The sequence below is a fragment of the Exophiala spinifera genome, assembly GCF_000836115.1.
Source record: "Exophiala spinifera strain CBS 89968 unplaced genomic scaffold supercont1.8, whole genome shotgun sequence".
Lineage (NCBI taxonomy): Eukaryota > Fungi > Ascomycota > Eurotiomycetes > Chaetothyriales > Herpotrichiellaceae > Exophiala > Exophiala spinifera.
In genome coordinates this window covers 1,285,511-1,310,012 of record NW_015622520.1, presented here as the reverse complement: position 1 = coordinate 1,310,012, position 24,502 = coordinate 1,285,511, and the positions used below count along the sequence as shown (strand labels likewise).

Genomic DNA, 24,502 nt, shown 5'->3' with positions numbered 1-24,502 from the left:
GCATGACATAAGCCTAGAGACTGATTCCATCCCTCCCCTGGGTTCAGTGGAGTTGAATGTGGACCAGACATAGAGAGCATATAGTGAGTGCTAGTAAATATCGACAGAGTCAAGTTAGTTTTTGACGACATTTCTATTTAGACGATACTACTAGCAACTTACGATACTACTACTTAGTAAACTACCTAAGAACTGTTTGTTCGTAGTACATACATATGTAGTTAAAGTGGTACTTGCTTGATTTTCATTCTTACGGTGACCGTATGTATATACAGGTGACCTCCCCCAAGCTTTGAGAATGGTGTGATAATCCCAACACAAGATTGATGATGTGATCATTATGATTGCTAGTAGTGAGTGGTACGTACATGTATGGTCTTCTAGTGCTAGATACCGTCAGAGGTCTGTCCGAGACAGAGTAACCTGAAGCTGACTCGAGAGTCTGGACATTAACTAGTAAAATATGCAAACTGCTGTTTAACCTATTTGGGAAGTTTGGGTATTGTGTTTTTAGACCGGATAAAAATTGATCTAGGTCGACGAAAGAGTCAATAGCGCGAGAACAAAAAACCGAGTCGGTCTAATACTAACTCGTAGTTGGTGAACAGGTTTAGCTCGCCACCTGTTCCTTTTGAGCATTCCAGATGGCTTCCCACACTGCCAGCCCTCGAGCCCAGTCCCGATCCGTAGATCCTTCGACGACGTGGCCTCGTCTGTCCAAAAGCCGCACTCGATCCTCTCCGCCCGCTCCGCCCCATCGTACGTCCTCCTCGCCGTACAAAAATCGATCAAAGGGCTCCAGAAATTGTAGAGCCGCGGCTCGTTCCTCGGGAGAAAAGCCCGCTCGGAATCCGGACGCCCACCAGATCGGTATGTCTGAAGCGTGGCAGACGCTGAGACCGGGCCGAATCCAGCGCCCGGAGTCTTTCCAGCGGTATTCGATCCTGTACCTGTGGACATTCGACGCGGGCAGACCGGAATGGGGCGCCGGCGGGTGAAGCAGCAGATGCGTCAAGCCTCGAACGGAAGCGTGGACCTGTCCGTCGGCGACCATGCGGCCAAAGGCCTCTGTCCAGGCGGCCGAATCCGAACGATGCGTCTCCTCCGAAACACCGTGCGCTCTGACCAAGGCCCGCGCCACGGCGTGCGGATAGTAGTTTTCCAACTGCACAACCAGGTCCGAAAAGTCCGTGACCGGTTTCGAGAGCGCGTAGAGGGCATGCTCGTCGAGGACGTCGCCTAGGACGATCGAGACGTCGTGCTCGGCCAGCTTCGAAGTGAAACGGCCCGAGTGGAGGGAAGAGAGGAACGTGGAGCTGACGAACGCGTCGTCGGTCGAGGCCCGAAATGTATGGTATTTGAGACGGGAGAAGCTGGCGATCAACTCTGCGGCAGGAATCCGACGGAGCAGAGCCACTTTCTCGGGCGCTGAAAGGCCCAGGGAGATATCGTGCACTCGGCAGAGCGAGGCGAATTGCTCGGTCAGAAAGGTCGAGTTGGTCGAGTGAGGCTGGATTGCGATGGCGTTGGACCACAGATAGACACGCTTGATGATCCGACGATCGGCAGGTAGGTAGGTGTCGTGGTGCAGCTGGAGGAGAGCCGAGTACGACCCTGCCGAAAGGCCACCGACGGCGATGTTGTCCGGATCCCCCGAGAACAGGGAGATATTGGCGTGGGTCCATTCCAGAGCCGCACGCTGGTCCCAGAGGCCAAAGTTCCCCGACATTGCTTCAGGAATCGCCGCGCTCAGATCGCGGCCTGCGAGAAAGCCAAAGACGTTCAACCGGTAGGTGGGCGCCACAACAATCCTCGGCCGGGAATGCACGAACAGATCAAATGGGTCGTGGTCGTGGGTCTGGGAAGCGTTGCCGACCTGCAACCATCCGCCATGAATCTGGAATTGCACCGGCCAACCTCCTTCTGGCGGCTTTCCTGCCGGCACCCAGATGTTCAGGTACAGACAGTCTTCGTCCTCGACGTTGGATATTGGCGGCGCAGCGGATTTATTGTCCACGAGGGCAAGGGTGTGGCTGCTTGTCGGCTGCGGACATACAGGGCCAAACTGTGTGTAGTCCCCTGGAGCGCCGCTCGTGTCGTTAAATGACCATCGCTCTGGCAGTGGCTGAGGCCGGCGCCATCTGAGGTCTCCCACTGGCGGCTGTGCGTATGGCACGCGGGTGTATCGACGGTATACAGGCTCGCCGGTTTGAGCAGCAGTGAACTCCAGGCCTCGGAGTTTCCCTCTCTCGGTTTGCAAGATGTGAGGCTGAATCGACGATTGTGTCGCTCCCATGTCAGCGGATGGGAGGGTAGAATAAGAGGTGCAAGTGCTTGGGAACTGCTAGAAGTCCCTCAGTCAACGACAGTGAATTGTTTATATTGGTTGAATACGATATGCATTTCATCCAGAAGTTTGAACGTCATGCCGATTACCTACAATACGAGGGCTCAAGTTGTCTCCTCTCGGGCCGCCGCTTCGACGCTAGGCCTGAAATGGAGCTGAATTTCCCTATTTGGGATAACTGCAGGATATGAAGAATATGTACATGGAAGCCGGCTGTGAGGTGGCGGTCGCGTGAGATGGACAAACTTTTCCACTTTGATGTAGTTAGTTAGTACGCTTCACAATTGAAGGTACTGCTGCCGAAGAGGGAACAGCCCCGCCTAGGTTCGCTGAGAATTGTCAATACATGGTCAAAACAATCTCCCAAAGATCGCTCGACATCATGGCCATGTAGGACCTACAATGCTGGTACCAACTGGGTGTCTCAGTGGAATCTTATATTGTGCTCTCAAAGGTATAGAATTCTATATTCTACTTGGTCTATTCTATTCAATGCTCCAAGGCTCATCGCGATTTCGAATGTATGGTGTCAATCCTGCAAGATCCCTTTCCACCTCCGCCTTGACTTTTCCGTTGCCCAAAAATCCCCAAATGTTGACTTGGTTATAACGGAACATGTAGTGCTCCCATCGAACAATCTCGAGCGTTTTGAGATAATGTAGTGACTACAATCACAATGATGAGTTAACTCTTCTTTGTCAGGTATCCAAATGGGACGACTATTACTTACGGATCCACCCCAGATCCACAGTTTGCCACCGGGAATGTTGTTTTTGTACCAACTGGATAGAGAGATCTGATCAGTATGACAATCATGCATGTGGAAGTCGACGTCGTTTCCTCTCTCTCACCTTTTGCAGTCCTGGTTCCAAACAGATCGTTGATGCCATCTGTCGGTACGCTCGTACAGCTCGAGAACAGGCTCCCTTCGAACCTCCAAGGCCCGAATGTCTTCAGTCTGGATTCGACGCAGACACTGGAGGATGTAGTCGATGCATACTTCTTGTGCATTCAACGCGGTTCCCGTGGCCCAGTTGCCACGAACCCCGTTGATGGTGAAATAGTTGGGGAATTTCGGCACTGCCATTGCCAGGTAGACGACCGGTTCCGGATCGAATTCCTGGTGCATATCGGCGCCGTCAACCCCGAAGACCTTGAATGAGGGTTTGAAGGAGACATCAAAGCCGGTGGCGCACACAATCAGGTCCACTTCATGTAATTTTCCGTTCTGGTCCACCAGGCCATTGGTGACGATTTTGGAAATCTCGTCATAAACGATGGTGACATTGCTTCGGACAAGGGCTTCGAGGTAGCCAGCCCCAGGGCTTAGACGCCGGCATCCCGGTGCCCAGGAAGGGATGAGCCTTTTCTTCAACTCTTCGTGGCCAGGTCCGATTCTCTGTATCATTTGCTCCTGCATTATCCGCTGGGCCTCTTGGGACGCTTTGGAACCGGTCAAGTAGAGGTCGAACTGGGACGTAAATTGCGCTTCCAGCCCTTTGCGATAAGCCAAGAACTCTTCAGGATGTTTTTTGAAACGTTCCTTTTCCGAGTCGGTGTAGCTGTGGTTCAACGTTATCGGCTGGTCGGTAGCCCCTGCATCGGCCACGGCTTTCTCGTTAGCATTGGCCTGTACGACCATGTCTGCCGCGATAGGAGGACTGATCCATGTGGCCGATCTCATGAACGTAAGCAGACGTTTTGCTTTCGGTTGGATCTGTGGCACAATCTGAATTGCTGATGATCCCGTCCCTATTACTGCCACGGTCTTGTCCTTGTACGAGACCGACGTATCCCAGTCAGCACTATGTAGAAGGGTGCCTTGGAAACTGTGCAGCCCTTTAATCTCAGGCCATTTCCATTTGTTCAGGTTTCCAGTGGCGTTGATCAAAACATGGCACCAATCCTCGAAGCGTTTGCCATTCGTTTCCAGTTCGATCTGATAGCAACCTCGCTCTTCGATCCATTCAGCCCGTTGGACCTTTGTGCCGAAGCGAATATACGGAAGGAGATGGTACTTTTCAGCAAACCTAACAAAGTATTGTTGAATTTCTGGACCCGATGCGTAGAACTGAGACCAGTCGGGATTTGGTTCGAAGGAGTAAGTGTAAACATGTGCTGGCCTTCAAGGAATATCCTGTCAATCTTGGCTCTCTCGAGGACAAGAAACAACTGAGGAAGGGACTTACACGTCACAGGCACATCCAGGATACCGATTTTCGTACCTTGGAAGAAAATGTCAGTATATTCCAGCACCAGCGCTTTATCGAGGCATTGTCTGACTTACCATGTGCCTCCAACTTCCGGGTTCCTATTCTCGTCAGCCGTCATCAAATGCGCAGAGCCGTAGCCGTACTCACTTCTCATAAATGGTCAGGTCAAAGTCCCGCATTTGCTTCTGCATCTTATAAGCCAAAAGTAAGCCGGCAGCCCCAGCTCCCACACAGATGATCCGAAGCCGGCGAGGCTGGGAATGCCATTGCTCTCCGAGTGGAAGGTCTACGTCACCCATTGCGTCTCTGGCTCTGCAAGTGAAGTTTGTAAGTTTGCGTATGAAAGACTATGGTAGAATGGCTGCCGTGCAAAGACACAAATATTTATATAACCCTGGGGACTCGGTGGCCCTCCTCAGATATCGAGTAGTCCAGGACGACATTGTCTGAAGATCGTCCTGTATCACTTTCCACAGACTCGAACAGGAACCGATGGGAGGCCAGTAGCGTGCCACAAATCTCATGGCTTTCGCCACAAGACTCGAAATGAACAGTCAACCCTACATTCGGGATGTCGCGAAGGTCAGTCACAAGCTACGATACCGGCAATTATTTCCCTGTTATGGTTCTGGCCTTGAAGACCATTTCAGACCCCAATGGCAACTACAAGCCGACGGTGATAAGAACATGTGAGAAGTCAAAATAGTGCCCCGATCTGTGTTTATACTGGCCGTCACCTGATCTTGGATGGGGGATACCCGAACGGTGCCTGACTTTCCAAAAAGGGCCGAGTCCCACTCTTTTTCAATGATCAACAAATCCGGAGATAACAATCATAGAGTTCTTGGGACGCTTGGGTGGTGGTGGAGGTATTTGTCTTAAGGTGATATAAGAGTGGTATTCAAAATATCAGACAAACTTCAAGTTCCTACCAAAATCAAGTCTCATCAAGTACCTATCATGTCTTCTTTGCAAACTCGGCGGGTCGTGACAGGTGCGTTTACTATCACAGTGGTCAGAACAACGTCAATCTAACAAGAGCGCAATCACAGGCCACTCCCCGGAAGGGAAAGCCATCTTTGAGGCAGATGAGATATTGCTGTCCCTAAATCTATTGACGGGGAAACCAATCTCCGGCAGTATTGCAGGTATTGCCAACATCTACAAGACCGAGAACTGGCCTGCGGCATTGAATGTGCCTTTCGTCGACTACTACAACAAGCCTCTTGGTCTCACGGACGAGTCAGGCGTTATCTGCCGGGTTATCCACTTCCCCCCCGTCAAAGACCCAGCCGAAGACAAGCTTAATATCCTCCATCGAACCCAGAGCCTTGACTTTGGGGTGGTGCTTCAGGGTGAGATCCAACTAGAACTCGACGATGGTGAGAAGCGATCTTTAAAGCGAGGGGATGTGGTTGTGCAAAGAGGGACTATACATGTTACGTCTAGCTTCTCCCCGACTGTCTACGACTGAGAGATTGCTGACCGACTACATACAGGACTGGAAAAACGTGTCCGACCAATACTGTGTGATGTTATTCGTACTTGTTCCGGCCGAACTGGCTAGAGTTCCGGAGACGGGGAAGACATTGGAGCCCATCTTGCCTCCGATGCCATCTGGTGAAAGCGAATAGATAATCGCCTAGGACCAGCCACTGAAGTTAGGAGATACTAATAGGATACGGTCGATACATATACACAAAACAATACCGCCTCTAGATAGGCATACTGCAATCTTTCCGCTTTAAACTAGAGCAACCCGTTCCATCAGCGCAAAAGTGAAAAAACATAAGCCAAAAGGACAGATAAAAAAGGATCTTAATTAACAACAATCCCAACTTCAACTATGAAATGGATTACCTGCTCCATTATCATTCTGCCATACCAGTGGACAGCGCACAACAATATTTACCTCAGTGGTCACAAGTGGTGGCCAAGGAACCATGTATGGATCCCCTTTAGAGACCACACAGCTGCTTCGATCCAACATATCGAAGTGATTGGACCTTAGTAGGGAGTCTCTTGACAGGGTCTTGGCTCGATGTATCAAAGTTTTATTTGGGATAAGCTGTCTAGAATGTTCTTCTATGTATTGATGTTCCGAATCTGGTCTCCGAACCACTTCAGGACGACCTGATTAACAAACGCCGTTGCTCCCACATGACAATGTGCGTCGGCACCCTCTTCGGCGGTGAATTTCCTCCAAGTCGCCTTCTCACCCAGGGCCTCTGCCACCATTTGAGGCTGATCAGCTTCGACAAAGATGTCGTGTTGTGCATCGCCAACGAATGTAGGGCACTGGATGTTTCCGGCGATGCCCTCAAGAGTCATCTTCTTGGCTCGCTGAAGGACTTCATAGGTTGATGTGTTGAATGTCCAGTTGATCTGATTGACCATCCATCTCACATGGGTCGAATGCTGCATTTGTTCTTCGAGACTCTGATAGAAGGCTTCCTTCGTGCCGTCCTTTTCGTGCTGAATGGGTTGCGGCCCAATTACCGAAGCCACTGCTTCATAGACGGAGAAGATGCCGTCAATCAAGATCACAGCAGCAAGCCGGTGTTCAAAAGCCGCTGCACGTGCCGCCAGAAACCCTCCCAGAGAGTTTCCCAACAGCCCAATGCGCTTGACGTCCACAAACGGGAGCGTTTCAGCATAGTCCACGACAGGAGTCACTACCCTTTCCCATTCTGGAATAAAGCCAATGTTTTGTTGACGGCGGACTGTACATTGACCCGGTCCCTCGTACAATATGACGTGGTAACCTCGCTCCAGGGCCTGGAAGCCGTGGAAATGCAGCATTTCCTCCATGGAGCCGTCTAGACCGTTCCCAATGATCAATACCGGGCGCGGCTGGCTGTCCATCGACGCGCGCAAAACAATGATTGGTACTTGGAAGCCGTCCGCCTGCAAAGTTCGGCGCTCTGCCGGGATCTCCATCACGCTTGTGGCTTTGTCGAAGCATTTCGTCCACTCCTCCCAAGCCAAAGTCAGCCTGGGGTCGTCTGGGTTTCCATGGAGGAAAAACTGAGCTGCGAAGAAATATCTCGATGCCCGAAGGTAAGCATCACGCAAGGAGATGCGGTCGTGTTGATCTTCGGGCTGGACCGACGACTTGGCCCAAAGAGCAAGATCGTAGAAATTCTGCCACCAGCTTTCAAAGTCGCCGGGGATGAGCTTCTCACACACATTCAGGATTTCGGCGACATCTGCACCGTAGCCCCGGACTGATGCCAGGATTCGAAGGAGTTCGAAGTGAAAGTTTTTGTCTGAATTGAGGCGCCACATCGTTGGGAGTTGCGAGCAGATTGCACGTTGGCTTTGGGTAAAACACCGACTTCATCCTGAAATGCGTTTGATTTATAGTGAAGTGTGAACGGACTGGTCCCGCGGATCAACCATAGACCTTCCTACTCATCCATCTTCTGCGAGCTCTTCAATCCGCGATATGGACATTTGATACAAGTATCCTGGTCCCGGGAAGATGTAGATGTGGGGGCCCGGGTCCACTACGTTAGTTTCCAGCTTCGACTAGACCTGTTCGGTGACTGACTGTCCAGGTTGGTCCTAGTGTAGAGGTGCTTATCTCTGCTTCTTGGCCCACGGGTCTGGAACTCGACACAACGTCAACCCTCGTTTGTCATCGCTCGCTCATCTTTGCTATTCCATCCACATCCAGACTACCTTAGGACACACACCCTTTTGGAGTCGTTGGTTCTCGTCGCTGCAGTCATTGCGTCTTCAGAGATGGACTTCCCGGCAAAATCAAGATTCACATTCATCTCCGACTCCCGGGGGCAGGCTGCTCAAGAAGCGATCAAAGTCCACGTCTTGCGGCAACGCGGATGGCGGATTCAGAAAAGTAAAAGTGGCTCCAAGCATCGTGCAACAAAGCGTGGGACGCTAGGAGGTGAGCTTCTGCTGTGGGATTTTAATCCTGAACCCGCAAAAGACCACTTGCCTCCTGCTCTCAGTGTGCCGCCATCTCCGTTGGAGGATTCCGCTGTCAATGTGCCTGATTCGACTCAGCAAGTGGCTTCATGTGGTCATTCAAGCACAAATCTGTCAAGTGCAGATCTTCTTTCAAGCCCTCTGCCAGGCGAAACGGCTGAATCAACAGAGAACGAAACACAATTGGTTCAACAACCTTCCACACCAGAAGATATTGTCATTGAATACTGTGAGTAACCTTTTTTGGTGCACAAGAGAGTAAAGGCCCACTAACCACACGGCCTCAGATCTGTATTGCAATGGCCCTTCCAAGGTTCCGCGAGCATTCCTTGCTAGTTTCCGAAAGAGTAAGGCATCATTCAGCGCCTTTCTTGCGGCATCCTCCTCGGTCTTCTCGTATCAACGAGGCACGGAACCTCCATTGGAGATCGATGTTCTAGAGAACCTGGCTGTACGTGAAGTCATGGAGCAGCTAGCGGTGTCACCATCTGCACTGAGTCCTGGAACGATAGTGGCTGTAGCTTTGCTCGCCAATCTCCAGGAATGGCGAAATGATCCCAGGCTGGCCCGCTTGCACTGGAACGGTCTCAAGCAAATCATTGACAGCAACGGCGGCGTAAGCCATCTCCGAGTCCAGGAGGACATACATACATTCCTCTTTTGGGTGGAAGCGCTTGTATGCAATGGCGAAACTCTGCCTCTTGGTCAGACATTGCCATCCTCCACCCACTCTGAGGAGGGGCAGACGCTCTTGAAGGAAGAGCTAGCTGCATTTCTAGAACGGATCAGCAGCCATATGGCAAGTCTCGACCCCGGCTTCTGCTGCTCGGTGGTTCCATTACCCGATGCAATTACTGAGGTCCTCCATCGGCCATGCCCCAACCGAGCCGATCGTTATCTCTTTGCCAAATGGCAGAGAGCGAAGCTTGCAAGCCTCTTCTACTTTGCAGCTCTATCCTTGCAGAGCTCCATGGGCATAGCAGACAGCTATGTGCTGCAAACTATTATAACAGAAGTTTCGCAGCGGGGCAAAGAAAATCCAGTTTGTCCTCAGGAGCTCTACCACATCATTCTCTGTAAAAGTGTCCAGCCTCACCTTTGCCACCTGAGTTGGTTAGTCTCCAGACTTATGTGTGCCTCCAAACGACTAGAGCGAAGAGATCTTAACACCTGCTATCGTCTTCTTTCAGCCGCCGTCGGCTTTTCAGACAAGTCAGAGACGCTGGACATGGTCTTGGACGAATCGCGCTGGCTATCTTCCCAACTCGCATCAAGAGATTTCATGCAGACCTTTCCCGAGGTGGCGGAGTGAGAGATTATGATTATTCTCAGGAACATGCGTCTACTATCTCCTTCGAGACTTTGATCCCATCAGGCACGGGGTCTTGGTATATTTGACAACCGAGCTTTCGAGAACTTTCAATGAGGCCGTTGATGAATACCGAACCGACCGCGTTGAAGTCTCCTCGCTCTACGGCCTTTATACTTGTCGGGTAGTATTCGGGAAGCCTGGAAAATGTGCAAATTAAATTGCATGGATGTCGCCACCAACCCTTCTGATCGAGAGCACTTTAAGCAAGCTTTGTATCGATCGCTGCAGCAATCCGCGGTCACGGGAGATAGCGTCCTTGGGCTCGACTAGCTACCATGAGCGGAATGATGTCCTGCCAGACTTGGGGCGACAGCGAGGCAGGATTTTGATCAGTTGGAAGCTTAATCCTACAAGAAGTTCAGTATGATGGGGGTTTGTCTACTCCTTATCCCAGCTCTCAGAATGGCTTCTGTCCAAGGACCGAGGCTGGTAGAAAATATGGCCAGAAGCTTCTCTCCGTCTTTGCCCAGAGATAAGCTCGTATTGTTCTGCAAGATAAGCCATTCCCTTTCGAGTTTTTCAGACCCAAAATTGGTATAGCAATGCGGTAAAGGACACTAACAAACTAGTCTACACAAGTACCTATCTCCACCCACATCCCAAGATACGAACCTCAGCTTTGATCTTGGAAGGTTGCCAAACGGTTTCTACCAAGCTGTCGAGATATCGTGAAGAATCAATACCCGAGAAGTTATTGAATGGATACGGTCGTTATCATCCCTTGTTTGGGACGGTACTATTCCGCCCTTATCTGAGGAAACAGAGACGATGCGCCAAGTGTGGTCTGAAAAACGGACGTCAAACAATTATAGAGAGAACATTTAACAAGACAACATCCCCCCGATGCTCGTTCATTGAAAGGGAACACAGCTTCACTTGTGTGTGTTTCTCTTAAGCAGAGTTCGGCAGAGGTCTATTCGAATCATATACTCGGACAGCCATCAACAACTCATCGCTACCATGGCGGAGAAAAAGCTTGAAAGCAACGAACAGATTGTTGCGACTCAATCCTACAATGGCGAGGTGCTCGAGGACATTGCTCCATACGACGAAAAGAAGCTCGTACGACGGATTGATCTTTTGTAGGACTCCTATCCTCCTCAATGCGCGCACCTCCAGGACAATACGACATGAGGGTGGTGGATGGCTAATGAATTGTCTCGTAGCATGCTGCCACTCTTAGCCAGCCTCCCCTTTTTCAATTACTTGGACAAGTCGTCCCTCAGCTTTGCGTCCATCATGGGAATCATCCAAGATCTGGTACGATGCTCTGAACCACAGGTCGTTTCATGCCGACACTAACGACGGTATCGTCTAGTCCTTGACGACAAACCAGTACTCCTGGGCCAATAGCATATTCTACTTTGGGTATTTGGCCTTTACATGGGTTGCCTCTTGGCTTTTCGTTCGACTGCCGATCGGTAAATACGTTGCGTCAACTCTGTGAGCAAGGCCCGAAGAGAAAGATTTTACTGTCTGGGCGAGCGACTGACAATAGCTCTCCAGAATCGCCTGGGCTGTTCTCCTCTCGTTGATAGCTGCCTGTTCGAACTTTACCGGCTTGATGATCGTCCGCTTCTTCCTCGGAGCCGCAGAAGCATCGATTATTCCAGGATGCAGTTTACTGACGGGCATGTGGTACAAGAGAGAAGAGCACCCTCTCCGTCACGGGGCCTGGTTCTTTGGCACATCGCTAGGTGTCATGTGCGGCGGTCTACTTGCCTACGCCATTGCTCACATTTCGGGGGGCATTGGCCCCTGGAAGGTTTGTCAACCCGCCTTGTGCCCGATTGGAGATCTGAACCTGACCTGCCTTCCAGTGGCTGTTCATCATCTTTGGCCTCGCAACCTTGGTCTGGGCGATCTTCCTGTTGTGGGCGCTTCCTGACACCCCGAAGAACGCCCGGTTCCTATCGCCAGAACAGCGAGTGCAAGCCATAAGTCGAGTCCGAGAAAATCGACAAGGTTTGAAGAATAACCAATTCAAGTGGTACCAAGTCCGGGAATGCCTCTTGGATCTCAACGTCTGGCTGCCGGCTCTGATCAGCTGCACCTTGAGTATAACAAACGGTGCATTGAATGCTGTGGGTCCCCCATTCTCGAGTACAGTTTCGCAAAGGCCGAGGGCTAACATCTACCTACCTCTACAGTTCGTCCCAACCATCTTGGTCAGCTTTGGCTTTGATCGGCTGCAGGCATACCTTTTCAACATTGCCATTGGAGGCATCCACGGTCTCTTCATCTTGGTTGCCTCGTATACCTGCACCCGCTGGGCCAACACACGTTGCTACGTGCTGTTCGCCGTCACTTCCGTCAGGTAGCGTCTCCCTCGGTGGCCCCCAGTGCCGATGCAACTAACTGAGTCTGCCAGTCTGATGGGTAGCCTTATCGTGCGATTGTGCTCTACGACAGGAGTTCGACTATTTGGATTCTTTTGTTACTTTGCCTACGTCCCTGGCCTCTCCATCTCCCTGTCGCTCATTGCTTCGAACACAGCCGGGTTCACCAAAAGGAGCGTCGGCACTTCACTCTATACGATAATGTACTGCGCTGGGAATATCGCTGGTCCCTTTCTCTTTCAGGCTAAAGATGCCCCGGAGTATCTGGTAAGCATCAAGCCAACCTCCAAGTTTATTCACGGCCGTCTCGTTGAGATAGCTGACCGAGCAATTACAGGGCGGGTACAATGGTATCATAGGATGCTTCGTTGCTACTCTCGTCTTCATCGTCATGATTCCGGTCATCGTCATCCGCAGGAACCGTCGCCGCGATCAAGTGCAGGGTCGTCCCGCAAACGCTCCTGCGAGCCATGAGGGTGATCAGCCGCTTCCTGAACTGAATGATAAGACTGACGGGGAGAATCTCGATTTTCGTTATGTCTATTAGAGCATCACCTCGGAAGAGCTACAGGGACGGGAATTCTTCAGGCCATGACATGAACAGTATGTGCAGCCGATGGGAAGTTATAGGTATAGTATATTGTGTGGTTGGGGCATACGGAGTCCTATAAAGAGGATACGGCTGGGGTAAGGACAGAATGGGCGCCGGGCGTGCTTGAGAGTCTTAGAGGGTTTAAGATGCAGGGACCGGTACATAGGTGCTTGACTCAGTGCTGTCTTAGTCGCACTCGCTACATGAGCATCACGTTCCAGTCCGCTAATTTTCAGCTGGTTTAGTGTCGAGTTAACACGGTGTCACAAGTACAGGATACGGTCGCGGAGGGGTGTGGAAAATCATGCTATATGCCTAGTATTCCTGTTGCATAATAGCGGAAATTCCTGTCCTTTTGTTATGTTACGCTCCACCGAGGGTGCCACAACACGTACGGTTTCTTGAACGGTGGGAAGTAGAGGAGGCGATGTCACTGAGAGCGTAGTAGTTGAGCGAGTACCAGAGCTAAGTGATCACAACCGAAACCTATGGGTATGATTTTGAACGAAGTTGGCTATGTAGTAAACCTATGAAATGATCGGGTAAGTATAGTTTCCAGGTTTATCGTCAAGATCAGTGTTGGTCAGTGGTGCTCAGCAGGGCTCAATCTGATCAATGTCAGACTAGTTACATCCCAACCACCTTGGACATATCACCTACTCTATGTATCATAGTACTATATAGTGATCATATCCCCTGGGACCCAGTCAGATCCAACAGAGGTTCTTTCACCCTTGGTCTTGCTCCCACTAACCCGATAATCAACGCCGACCACGCTGATTCCCCTGATTAAAGCCGGAGCGCACCGGTTACTAATCCTGGCCTTCAGTATTGTCGCCCTGACGTTCTGCAGCCCTGTCTTTGGTTGGCCTGCCATCTTCCTTGGTCGATGGTCAGCCTGCCGACCAGGTCGACTCGGAGCATCTGTTAAACTTTCAGACCGCAATTACACCCGCCCAAACTAGACCTTCTCACATGTTATCATGGCGGTGGCGAGGCGGTCGATGTCTCAACCGGTTGCAACCATACCCTGCGTCATGCCCATTCGCGATCAGGCTTTCAAAGTCGTACAGTCTGTCCACGAAGTAACGTGCATCCCAAAAAGGAAGTTCAGAACCCGAAGAGGGTAAGCTGATCTTCAATGTCTTGGCCGGGATCCGCCTTTGACAGCCAGAAACTTCTATTGTTCTCTCTTCATTCGTTCGAGGTCCACTTCAGGCGCAATGTGAGTTGAGTTGGTGTTCTTCGCCTCAGCCACAAAATGCATACCTACATCTTGAAGGACATTTGAGGCATTTTGCAGCCTATATCTTTGACCAAGTACAAAGGAATGACTCGCACCTGTCTCCAACCACCACGACACTCTGTGTGATCAACAGCACCATAATGTCATCTATCAAAAAGACCATTGTCGTTGTCGGCGCGACGGGCAACCAGGGAGGTTCGGTGGCACGCACGTTCCTCGCCCAGCCTCAATGGCATGTTCGATGCCTCACCCGAAACCCTTCCTCCAAAGCATCCCAGACTCTTCGCAGTCTCGGGGCTGAGGTGGTACAGGGAGATCTCTCCAGCCGGGACTCGTTGCGTCGCGCTTTCGAAGGGGCCAACGCTATCTACGCGAACACCGATTTCTGGGCCATATACACCAATCCTGACACGGCAGGCCGGAGCGCGGCTGCGGGGAAAACGAGCAGTCAGTTCGCATTCGATTCTGAAGTCTCGCACGGCACCAACGTCGCCGAAGCCGCCGCGAGTATCGACACCCTGGAGCGCTTCATCTACTCGGCATTGGCGCCGGTAAAGAAGGCGTCCAACGGGAAATATCTTCATTCCTACCACTGGGACTCCAAGGCGGCCATCGTCGAGTACGTTGAGACCCGGCACCCGCTTCTCGCCGCGAAAATGTCCGTCATCTACCTGGGTGCCTACGCGAACAACCCGTTGCTTTACCCACGTTGGGATGAGGACTCGCGGAAATACGGCTTCACTTTGCCCATGTCACTGGATGCGAAGATGCCAATCATTGACGCAGCAGAGTCTACGGGACCATTTGTGATGGCGCTGGTGGAGACCGAGGACGCTGGGAAGAGATTGTTGGCGTACGATACGGACAGCTATCTCCATCTCCACGAGTTGGTGGACTTATGGACCAGGATCATCGGACAGCCCGTCAGCTTTACGTCCGTCACCGTCGAGACCATGAACCAGCAATCCGGTATTCCGCTTGAAGTTCTGGACGGCCCTGCATTCATATCCGAATTTGGCTACATGAGCGGTGTCGAAGGTGATATCATTGAACCACCTCACCTTAAGGCCAAGGTCAAGACCAAATCGTTTGAGGATTGGGTGAAGAGTCGAGACTGGAAGGAGATTCTGGATCAAGGAAAGCGTGCTTTGAAGACGGTGGAGGGGAAATAATGTGCTGATAGAGTTTATCCATTCACAGGATGACCCTGGTCGCTAACGTTTGAGACGAGAGCTTGAGCGGTGCGTGAGGCAGTCAGGTTATCACTGCTGTCTGCAAGATCGTGAAGATGGTGGTGGCTTATCAGTGAATTGACGGGGGTCGACGATGTCGGTGCATTTCCCGATGTGGAACTCAGTTTCCTTTTCCAATCTCCTCTGTTTTCTGTTTCCTTTCCCACCCTGGCCAGCTCTCAAGAAGTCAATTCGGTCGACAATTCTATCGAGAAGACAGAAAATACTAATAGTAATAGATATACCAATGGCCGCTCGCCAACACTATCATCAGTTCGCCCCGTGCTTTCTGACAGTAGTTGTACTAACTAATTGAGCCTGTGTTCTGATCCCACTTCCAACATTAACATCCACTCATTAACCCACGGAACGACATGTCCGACGCCCAAGAAGTCACTATCGATGATGTCGAACTTGAAGCTCAAGGCTACGAGCGCGAGATGCCCAGGCAGTTCTCTTTGTTCTCGCTCATGGCCTTGTCGTATGCACTTCTAGCTACCTGGAACGGGTTTGGGAGGTGCGTCGATGGCGACATTGTACATGAGAAGGTATTTGGGAGAGACGCTGACGCAAGGGCATAAAGCGCCATGGGAATAGGGCTGAACGAAGCCGGCGCTGCAGGGACCATCTACTCGCTCATCATCGCAGCGGTTTTGACGGGGACCATTGCAGTAGGCATGGCAGAACTTGCGTCGGCCTACCCTACTGCTGGCGCGCAGTATTACTGGTCTTTCATGGTGTCCTCTCCTGAGTGGGCACCGTTCGCATCGTACCTGTAAGTTGCGTGTTTTCAGTCATGTCTCTTGCCTCACCAGAAGTCTGCTCATACATTGCTGCCGCGCTAGGTCCGCGTCCGTGAGCACACTGGGCTGGTGGCTCGGTCTGGGGAGCGTTTGTCAATTCATTGCCGCCATGATCCTCGGTATGGTCAAGCTTTGCCACGATGACTACGTCGTCGAGGACTGGCACACATGGCTGTGTTATGTCGGCGTCATCTGGACTGCGTGCACTTTGGTCATTGTCGGATCTCGCATCCTGCCTGCTTTCAACAGCTTTATGAGTGAGCGAAACCCTCCCATGTTACCTCCATTATTGGTTATGTTGGTGCTGATGAAATACCCAAGTGTACTTTTCTTTTGTTGCGCTGATCGCCACGTTCGTCACCATCCTCGCATGTGCTGCTCCAAACTATCAGTCGGGAGCCTGGGTCTTCTCAACGACCACAAATGCCACGGGCTGGAAGAGCGACGGGTTCGCGTTCGTCCTCGCCATTCTAAATGCCCTCTATGGGTTCTTGGGCGTGGATTCAGGTGCCCACATGTGTGAGGAGATCCCAAATCCCACCGTCAATGTGCCCAAGGTCATTGTGCGTAATAGTCATTATATCGGGCTCTGTTCCCACCTTTCACTGACTTTCAACAGGTCTATCCAGTCATCATTGGCTTTGTTTCCAGTAGGGAACCTCTTACCTCCCATTCTCTACTGCATACTAATTCCATGGTACAGCGTTGCCTTTCTCGATTGGGTGCATGTATGTGATTACGGACCTAGACGCAGTATTGAACACCGACACTGGACTTCCGTTGATGGAGCTCTACTACCAGGCGACGGGAAGTAAGGCGGCAACGGTTGTCCTGATGAGTGCATTTGCAGTGTGCATGTTCGGAGCTGCGTGTGCCAACATCACAAGTTCCAGCAGGCAGATGTGGGCCGCGTCAAGGGACAACTGCTATCCCTTTTCCAAATACTGGAAGCAGATCCATCCCAAGTGGCACATGCCTCGAAACGTGGTGTGCTTGACAGGTACATTGGTGTCGGTAAGATCGTGCACACCCTTCTCTCGCGCAGGCGATATTGGTCGGGCTGACACACGGCCTGCGCCCAGCTGTACGGCCTGATATTTCTGGGCTCGTCCACCGTGTTCTCCTCAATGGTAGGCGCGTGCATCGTCTTCATGACCACGTCATACGTCATACCACAAGGCATACTGGCATGGAGAGGGAGAAAAAAGATACTGCCGGAGAGACCGTTAAATCTGGGAGGATGGGGTCTGCCTGTGAATGTGCTTGCTTGTGCGTGGGTCGTTGGCATCGACGTTCTCTTCTGCTTCCCTCCCGTGATGCCGGTGACGAAGAACAACATGAATTGGATCAGGTAAGTCTTGTGTGGACTTCAGTATAGCGCAGCGTATCATCCATCTGGACTCACTAACATGGATACATCCCAGTGTCGTCACCGTCGGGCTCTGCTCGTATATCTTCATAGCCTGGCATGTTTCCCAAAAGAAGGTCTTCAAGGGTCCTAGAGTTGATCTCCCGCGATTGCGAAGACTCCGCGAAGAGACCCGCCGCCATAAGACGGTCGTGTCAATCGAAGGTGCTTCAATTGACGAGGTGCCAGTTGAACGATCGCCCGGCAAGGTGTCAGGTACGAAAGAGGCATGACGAGCGCCGTGTAGATGCAGTTGTACTCTCTGACTTTGTGTCCGTATCGAAATGGGGGAGACTGAGGTTCGAGCTTCTGTTGCATCCGATCTTTTCAATGAGCTTCTAGAAGGTTAATGGCACCGGGCAGATCCGATTGTAGCATGTCTTCGGTAGAAGGAAACAAAGCGTCTTTTTGGAGAGGCCGTTCGAATACTAGAACATATTGTCTGCACTGTCCTCGAGGAATGAGCGGAGTCTATTTGTCTCGTGGGAGCGAAGGAGAAGCTGATATGAAATTTGCTGCTGATGTCGAGTTTACAAAAAACAAACTGAGAGCTGCGGGCATTCTAATCAGAGCTAGCGGTCTATCTATACACTACTAACACTGGGACAACGTAGGAAATTAATGTTCTCCATGTCTCGCCTCCTGGAGTCTCAGCAAAGTAGACTTAGGGCATGCCATACCTCGATAGAGAAGGAGAAAGCACGTATGTCTCTTTTACTCTCTGTCAAAAAGAGGGATGGTCTTGGTCATGTAGACCCTGCCTCTTTGTTACCCCAAGTCGCACGTCCAGGGCAAACAAGCCTACGAACGATCGGCCACCCCTGATGCATTGATATCCCTGGAAGGAAAATCAACAGTGGTGGTGTTGACAGACCGAGTTCAACCGGTGCCACGGGCGCGATTTACCAGGTGTCAATGACTGACGTTCAGGCGAATGCTGGTATCGAATCCTCAGTGACTAAGTTGTGATTGGACAATTCCCCACTCCGAAAGGGGAAGGCGAGCTGAAAAGGGAAATGCTTCTAGCTCAGAGGAAGAGGAGGTGGACTACGCTCTCAGACTTAGACTTTTGTGATCAGCGAGACCGGAACCGGTCCTGTCCCTCGAGGCAAGCACTGATAGCTGATCTGTTAACAACACGCTCGATGGACTCGATTTTCCAGAAAAAGAAACAGAGAATCAGGAACAGCAGTGCAGGATAAAACGCCAACACCATGGACCGACCGAGTTCTTAGCTGCCTGGCTTTTCTATACTATTATAGTTCCAATTCCTCTGCCTGTTCTCGATCTATACGACAACATCCCGAGTCTCTCCTCAAACCGTCATCATCATCATCTTCTTCTTCTTCAAAAAACATCGCTCCCCTCTCGGCGTCATGGCGCCTGCAGTACTGATCGGTGAGTTGAGCGACACCGCCGCCGATGGATTCTCCAAGGCCGACACTACATCCAAACCACTCAAGTCTTCAAAGTCACCGCTGCCGGAGGTGATGGAGCTGGACAGTGCCTCGGCGACGGTTGAGGATGTTGTCGCCGCACTCAAAGTCGCCGGTGGAGTCATCGTGCGCAACTTTCTACGTTCAGAGGAGGTAAACCGCATACTGGAAGACGTCAATCCATACCTGGAAGCGGACAAGCCTTGGGATGGTAGGGGGGTTCTCAAGTCAGCTACACCAGTCCGATTATACCGTCTGACTTTCTACTGTACAGGAGACTTCTTCCCACCGGAAACTCGCCGAGCTTTTGGCATGATGGGCAAGTCCCGCACGTTTGCCACGTCGATCGTCGGAAGTCCCCTTTGGCTGGGCGTCACCGATGCGCTGCTCACGAGCCACAGCAAATACAACTGGGTTGGTGACGCTGGCAAACACGCGACGACGACGCGAAGAACATACAAGCTGACTGGGGTCACTCGTACAGGTCGGCGACAACAACGAAGAGAGCATCAGTGCCCCCCAAGTCCACAACACCATCGTCTTCCGTATCGGACCTGGTGCAAGAGCTCAAGCCCTCCATCGCGACGACGGCCCTCATTACCCAGACCATCGTGCTGTCCCCGAACACGTTCTCGGAAGAGACAGTGGCATTGGGCTGTTCGTGGCAGGTACCAAGGCCACCAAAGCCAACGGTGAGTCAATCAATGTGTCGAGCCGGGTTCGCTGCTGAAACGCATTGCTTTGAAGGTGCCACTCGTTTTATTCCCGGGTCGCATCTGTGGGATTACCGAGAAGGTCCGCCGAGGGAAGACCAGATCGTCCAACCGGAACTCAATCCAGGCGACGCTTTCATGATGCTGTCGGGGTGCTTCCACGGAGGGTCGGCCAACACGACAGAGGACGAATATCGCATTCTTCTCTCGACATTCAGTACCAGGGGTTGGCTGCGGCAAGAAGAGAATCAATATCTGTCGAACAGCATTGAGTCGATCAAGGACCTCCCTCCAGCCCTTCAAGAGCGCATGGGGTATGGTTTGAGTCGACCATTTCTGGGATGGGTAGAACTCAAAAGCCCCATGTTGTTGCTCCATCCAGAGTCTTCAAAACATCAGAAGGATCTCTGGGGATCGTAGCGGGGTAGATCCCATCGTATAGGGCGTGTCCATTGGAGTCATTGCAGAACAGGGCCTCGAACATTGGCTGCTTTCCTAGAGTCTCTATGACCGTCGGTAGTGTTCTTCATCATGTCATTGCCAGGTCAGCGCTCCATCAACTGTAGTTTGTTGGTCATCCAAAGCAGAACCGTGTTTTGGGATTTTGTGACTTTTGCTTAGAGTCGATGACAGAACCCCACCAGACCCCAGCATTATCAGCAGAGCCGGCCGCTTCGGCCCATACCTCTTCAAGCAGAGAAGCCGCAGTGGTAAACAACTGGTAGCCAGAATGCCTACTCCAATAACCGCAGTAGTCCCTGATGCTCTGCCGCAGGAACTGATCCGTGGTCTCGGAACCAGCCCAGAATAGCGCAAGTAGCACTTGTCTCTGCACGGGTGCCGTGTGGCGGCACGCGTTCACATGTTCAATGGCGAGTCTCGCATGGTAAGCGAGTTTCCGAGGTGGCGGTTCGTGCCGTTTCCAATAGAAGACTCGGGTGATATAAATCAAAAGACCATACCGCCATACCTCAGAACAGTGGTACACATCCTGTTGGCGGTGCATCTGCTCCTCGGACATGCTGTCGTCATATTCGAGGACGACATTCTTCCAGTTGACTATGGACTGCCGGATCTCGTCCACCACTGACATATCAAACCTGGTCCACCGCATTGACAATGCCTTTTCATTCTCCTCTGCCAGGGCTGCTAGCTGTACCAGAGGAACTACAAGCTCCCTCGGACAGCCGGTGACATCGAAGAAGCTCCAGGAAGTTTTGAGTTCTAAAGCTAAAAGTGACTCGAGGTATGAGTACGGGAGCATGCAGCCTTCTCGCGAAAGGAGACCGATAGTTGCATCCCACCTGTGGGTCAAAGAAGTTCAGCTTCAACTTTAACCAGATGTGTTGGATACTTACCACAGAAGCATTACGACTTGGGCTTGGGCCCTTGGATCCTTTTCCCACATCTGATGTCCACCTGATATGCTAAGCAGCTTCTGAGCATCAGAGATGTATGAGAGCCAGTCTCCCAGACCCGACTGTGAAGCCTATTCCTGACGGTTAGAGGCCTGCCGTGGTACTAAACTACATGGCAACTTGAAGAAGACATACATTCAGAGTGAACAGAACCAGCGTTGTGTCCAGGAGCCGCACTCCTTGAGATCCGTGATAAACATCAAGCTCGTGGCGATACAGCTGTGTGGCGGTGTTTTGGTGATTGACAACGTCTGGAGACGGTGGTGATCCTTCAGCGGTCGATTGTCGGCTTGTATGGTAACAAGAAACTGCCAAGATGGCGTGCAGTAGAAAGCGAGACCCTTGAGAAGTGTGCGAGCGGCATCTGAACGGATTGCTTGGAATGTCTCCGCTCAGAGGCATCACGCAATACTCTTGATCATCTGGTTATATCAGCTCCTGTGGGGACTGCACATGCGTGAAAGGACTCACACTTATCAAGAAGTGTTCCGAACTTCTCAAACAAGCCTTCATAGAGAATCATTCCATTGAGCGGTGGGAAAATTGACGTTGAATTCGTCGGAGAGGGAAAAGGGAGACATTGTGTTTCAGCCGGATCGTTCAGCCAGGTGAGATCCAAGATACTGTTCATATTGGTGCCTGAGGACGATCCTGTAGCGTCTTGAGGTCCCAGAACGTAAGAATCAGACAGGACAGATCCGGGCTGCGCAGCCATCGACGGATCTTCGTAGCTTGTGAGTGTCATGTCCAAATGGTCGCTCATATGGACAGTTTTAGAATAATCAGGCGTAGGGCATTGACTGGGGGTAGGGTACCACCTCCATGGGCCAAGGCTGTCGAGTCCAAGGTCAGGCGGGCAGTCCATGTCGGAGGGATCGGCCGTGCAACGAGGTTCGATGCCAATATTGGTCACACTGACAGCGGCTACAGGATTCACCAAAGTGTTCAGCAGCGAGTATCACGAATTTTCGGGGCATCGGTCTTACCTGGGCTAGCAGAAGTCTCATTTTGATGGATGTGATTATCAGCAAGTCCAACTTCCGGTGATTTGGTTCGCTCGAAAGATGCCTGGGCTGGGATTTCATTTCCTTGAGAGCATTGTGGAGGGCTGGATAGTCTAGACGAATGCCGATTTGGGCGTTTCCGATTTAGAGATTCGTTGGCCACGAATTTGAACTGCTGAGGTGCTTTAGAACAATGTCGTTTTCCCCCGAGCTTTGGTTGTCCGGCCATTTTGAGCGACAGTGGTTCGAGATAGAAACGATCCTCTGCTTGATCCAGTATCCGTGTTTCTTTTCGGACTGCGGTATTCTTGGGGGTCCATGACAGTTGCATAGGGAATCCACCGCATTTGATGCCAATAGCCAGGCATGGTGAACATTGTGGCCTCCTCCTGTCGCAAGTGCGATGTTGGGCAGCGCACGTATGGCAATCTGTTTTGGCAAAAGCCAGCGAGTTGGTGCGGGCTTGAGAAGTCGCGGGAGCCATTCACAGCCACGGGATGCATCTCAGATGGCGATTTCCACAAGCAGCAGCTTTTGTAGAAGCTGGGATTTCGATTGACGACTTGTTCGCTGAGTTGAAGACGAAGAAACCTTGGTGTTGCGCACCTGTGGCCGATGTGCTCCCCGCATTATCGATAAGCACTCAGAGTTTTGGGCTTGCTAGGCTTATCTTATCGCCCCTAGAACTTCCACTTTAGGCCTCGCCTGCGGTTTCGGGTTTAGGCAAGAGACAAGTTAAAGAGGGCCTGCGTTAGTGGATGTTGTCCCCGCAAGCTAACCTCGGGTACCGAAGGTTAAGGTACGTACAGCCTAAGGCAATAAGGGGGGAGGGGTGGTTGTCACGGGCTATGCGTGATGAGGGCGAACTGAGATCTAGAATGTGTTGATTCTGCTATAAAATATAGACTCGGTAAGAGTAACAAGGCGATAGGCGCCTGCCGCAGTCACACCCACGGGACCCGCACGTGACCAGTGCCTTGGCAGTGGTTATGTCTTCGGTCCATAGTCTCGAACGATCTAACACCGTCCTTCGTCCTTTCTCTCCCCGGTATGAAGCTACCGGAGTTGCTAAAGTGTTTAAGTCAAGTCGCACATCACTTTTGTCATACAATCATTCTCGGGACCTCTAAAGTAGGTCCCTCGGCGCCCGCTCAATGACTGCTTGATATAGCTCGCTTTCCTATCCCAGTTAGTCCGACAAAAAAGATACTTGGAACAAGTTCCGTCGCTTCGTTCGATCTCACGAGTGAGACGAAAATGCGAAGGCATGGTACTATCTAGTTTCAGAGCGTTATTCGAACTTGTTTAACCAGCTTCACTCGAGATCATTTTATTTTTGGGCTTGACCTCAACCATGGCAAGCACTGCAAAAAATCCGCGAGCCATCGAAGCCGCAAAATCACTCCATCACGTCCCGTGGTGCGAAGACTACGAACGAATGATCTCCGGCATGGCGTTAGTCTCTTGTTATGTGACGCGGTTTATACTGATCATCATTCAGCTATAGTCAGTTCGCACCTGAATTGAGCGATGGTAGGCTTCGAGCACGGCGGCTGGCCAAGAAGTACAGCGACTACTTCCCAGACGACGCAACTTCGCAAAGCCTGGCCGAGGACCGTCAAAAAATGCTCGAGGTGGCCTTTGGCAAGATTGGGCCGAACGCGACAGTAGAGGGGCCCTACGCGGTGGACTACGGCAGCAACATTTCAATTGGGGCCGATTTCTACGCAAACTTCAAGTGAGTTGCTCACATGGCAAAAGCAGCTCGAGACTGACGTCGACATGCGCCAGTCTGGTCATCTTGGACTGCGGCCTCGTCACAATTGGCGATCGAGTCTTCCTTGGTCCATCTGTGGCCATCTTCTCGGCAACGCATGAGACAGACGTGCAGTCGCGACGGGATGGGATAGACTTTTCCAGAGAGGTGACGATTGGGAACGACTGCTGGATCGGTGGGGGGACCATCATACTTCCCGGCGTCACGATCGGAGACGGGTGTACTGTCGGGTGCGGCAGTGTAGTGACCAGAGACATTCCACCCTTCAGTGTGGCCGTCGGATCACCGGCGAGAGTCATAAAAACGGTTGCGCATGTAGAAGAGCTCAAAAGGGGAGTATCGATATTCCAGAACCGACATGTGGACGGCGATACTAGTTTCGGGGCGCTTGATCAGGCACGAACAAGGACGCTTGACAGTGTGCAGAGTGAGGCTGGGGAAAAAGAACCATCGAGGATCATATAAAAGATGCAGATATACCCAAGAGGACGGAGAAGTCTCAAGTGGGAATTACATAAGCACATGTGACACCGCTCGACCTCTCCCGATCGAAGTAAACAGCTCCACCCAATTTTTTCTCTGAGATTTCAAGAGTCCAACAGTGTTCGTCTACTACTGCTACTACCGCTATTACCGCTACTACCACCACTA

General features: G+C 51.5%; 11 protein-coding genes across 11 annotated transcripts; 7 read left to right on the top strand and 4 right to left on the bottom strand.

The window, feature by feature from the left end:
• Positions 1-610: 610 nt before the first annotated feature.
• PV08_10500 (uncharacterized protein) lies at positions 611-2,296 on the bottom strand (the record flags this gene model as incomplete). The annotated part of the gene is made up of 1 exon (XM_016384814.1): positions 611-2,296. The coding sequence occupies one exon, from the start codon at positions 2,294-2,296 to the stop codon at positions 611-613; it is 1,686 nt and encodes a 561-aa protein (XP_016231416.1).
• A 536-nt stretch (positions 2,297-2,832) lies between these two features.
• On the bottom strand, positions 2,833-4,859 carry PV08_10499 (uncharacterized protein; the record flags this gene model as incomplete). The annotated part of the gene is made up of 6 exons (XM_016384813.1): positions 2,833-3,012; positions 3,078-3,129; positions 3,199-4,470; positions 4,537-4,572; positions 4,635-4,658; positions 4,708-4,859. 6 exons carry the CDS (start codon positions 4,857-4,859, stop codon positions 2,833-2,835), a joined length of 1,716 nt encoding a protein of 571 aa, XP_016231415.1.
• A 661-nt stretch (positions 4,860-5,520) lies between these two features.
• On the top strand, positions 5,521-6,194 carry PV08_10498 (uncharacterized protein; the record flags this gene model as incomplete). Its single annotated transcript, XM_016384812.1, has 3 exons — positions 5,521-5,554; positions 5,613-5,998; positions 6,060-6,194. The coding sequence occupies 3 exons, from the start codon at positions 5,521-5,523 to the stop codon at positions 6,192-6,194; spliced, it is 555 nt and encodes a 184-aa protein (XP_016231414.1).
• A 451-nt stretch (positions 6,195-6,645) lies between these two features.
• Positions 6,646-7,848, bottom strand: PV08_10497 (uncharacterized protein; the record flags this gene model as incomplete). Its single annotated transcript, XM_016384811.1, has 1 exon — positions 6,646-7,848. One exon carries the CDS (start codon positions 7,846-7,848, stop codon positions 6,646-6,648), a length of 1,203 nt encoding a protein of 400 aa, XP_016231413.1.
• A 459-nt stretch (positions 7,849-8,307) lies between these two features.
• Positions 8,308-9,823, top strand: PV08_10496 (uncharacterized protein; the record flags this gene model as incomplete). The annotated part of the gene is made up of 2 exons (XM_016384810.1): positions 8,308-8,740; positions 8,799-9,823. 2 exons carry the CDS (start codon positions 8,308-8,310, stop codon positions 9,821-9,823), a joined length of 1,458 nt encoding a protein of 485 aa, XP_016231412.1.
• Positions 9,824-10,843: 1,020 nt separating this feature from the next.
• On the top strand, positions 10,844-12,769 carry PV08_10495 (uncharacterized protein; the record flags this gene model as incomplete). The annotated part of the gene is made up of 8 exons (XM_016384809.1): positions 10,844-10,965; positions 11,050-11,143; positions 11,202-11,326; positions 11,390-11,648; positions 11,704-11,967; positions 12,034-12,200; positions 12,255-12,489; positions 12,560-12,769. 8 exons carry the CDS (start codon positions 10,844-10,846, stop codon positions 12,767-12,769), a joined length of 1,476 nt encoding a protein of 491 aa, XP_016231411.1.
• Positions 12,770-14,200: 1,431 nt separating this feature from the next.
• Positions 14,201-15,232, top strand: PV08_10494 (uncharacterized protein; the record flags this gene model as incomplete). Its single annotated transcript, XM_016384808.1, has 1 exon — positions 14,201-15,232. The coding sequence occupies one exon, from the start codon at positions 14,201-14,203 to the stop codon at positions 15,230-15,232; it is 1,032 nt and encodes a 343-aa protein (XP_016231410.1).
• Positions 15,233-15,666: 434 nt separating this feature from the next.
• On the top strand, positions 15,667-17,736 carry PV08_10493 (uncharacterized protein; the record flags this gene model as incomplete). The annotated part of the gene is made up of 8 exons (XM_016384807.1): positions 15,667-15,809; positions 15,876-16,067; positions 16,138-16,352; positions 16,417-16,658; positions 16,715-16,745; positions 16,799-17,109; positions 17,178-17,446; positions 17,520-17,736. 8 exons carry the CDS (start codon positions 15,667-15,669, stop codon positions 17,734-17,736), a joined length of 1,620 nt encoding a protein of 539 aa, XP_016231409.1.
• A 1,143-nt stretch (positions 17,737-18,879) lies between these two features.
• Positions 18,880-20,072, top strand: PV08_10492 (uncharacterized protein; the record flags this gene model as incomplete). The annotated part of the gene is made up of 4 exons (XM_016384806.1): positions 18,880-19,150; positions 19,214-19,353; positions 19,424-19,631; positions 19,687-20,072. 4 exons carry the CDS (start codon positions 18,880-18,882, stop codon positions 20,070-20,072), a joined length of 1,005 nt encoding a protein of 334 aa, XP_016231408.1.
• Positions 20,073-20,226: 154 nt separating this feature from the next.
• Positions 20,227-22,303, bottom strand: PV08_10491 (uncharacterized protein; the record flags this gene model as incomplete). The annotated part of the gene is made up of 5 exons (XM_016384805.1): positions 20,227-20,956; positions 21,011-21,141; positions 21,206-21,492; positions 21,542-21,994; positions 22,057-22,303. 5 exons carry the CDS (start codon positions 22,301-22,303, stop codon positions 20,227-20,229), a joined length of 1,848 nt encoding a protein of 615 aa, XP_016231407.1.
• Positions 22,304-23,428: 1,125 nt separating this feature from the next.
• PV08_10490 (uncharacterized protein) lies at positions 23,429-24,316 on the top strand (the record flags this gene model as incomplete). Its single annotated transcript, XM_016384804.1, has 3 exons — positions 23,429-23,529; positions 23,576-23,812; positions 23,866-24,316. The coding sequence occupies 3 exons, from the start codon at positions 23,429-23,431 to the stop codon at positions 24,314-24,316; spliced, it is 789 nt and encodes a 262-aa protein (XP_016231406.1).
• Positions 24,317-24,502: the final 186 nt, after the last annotated feature.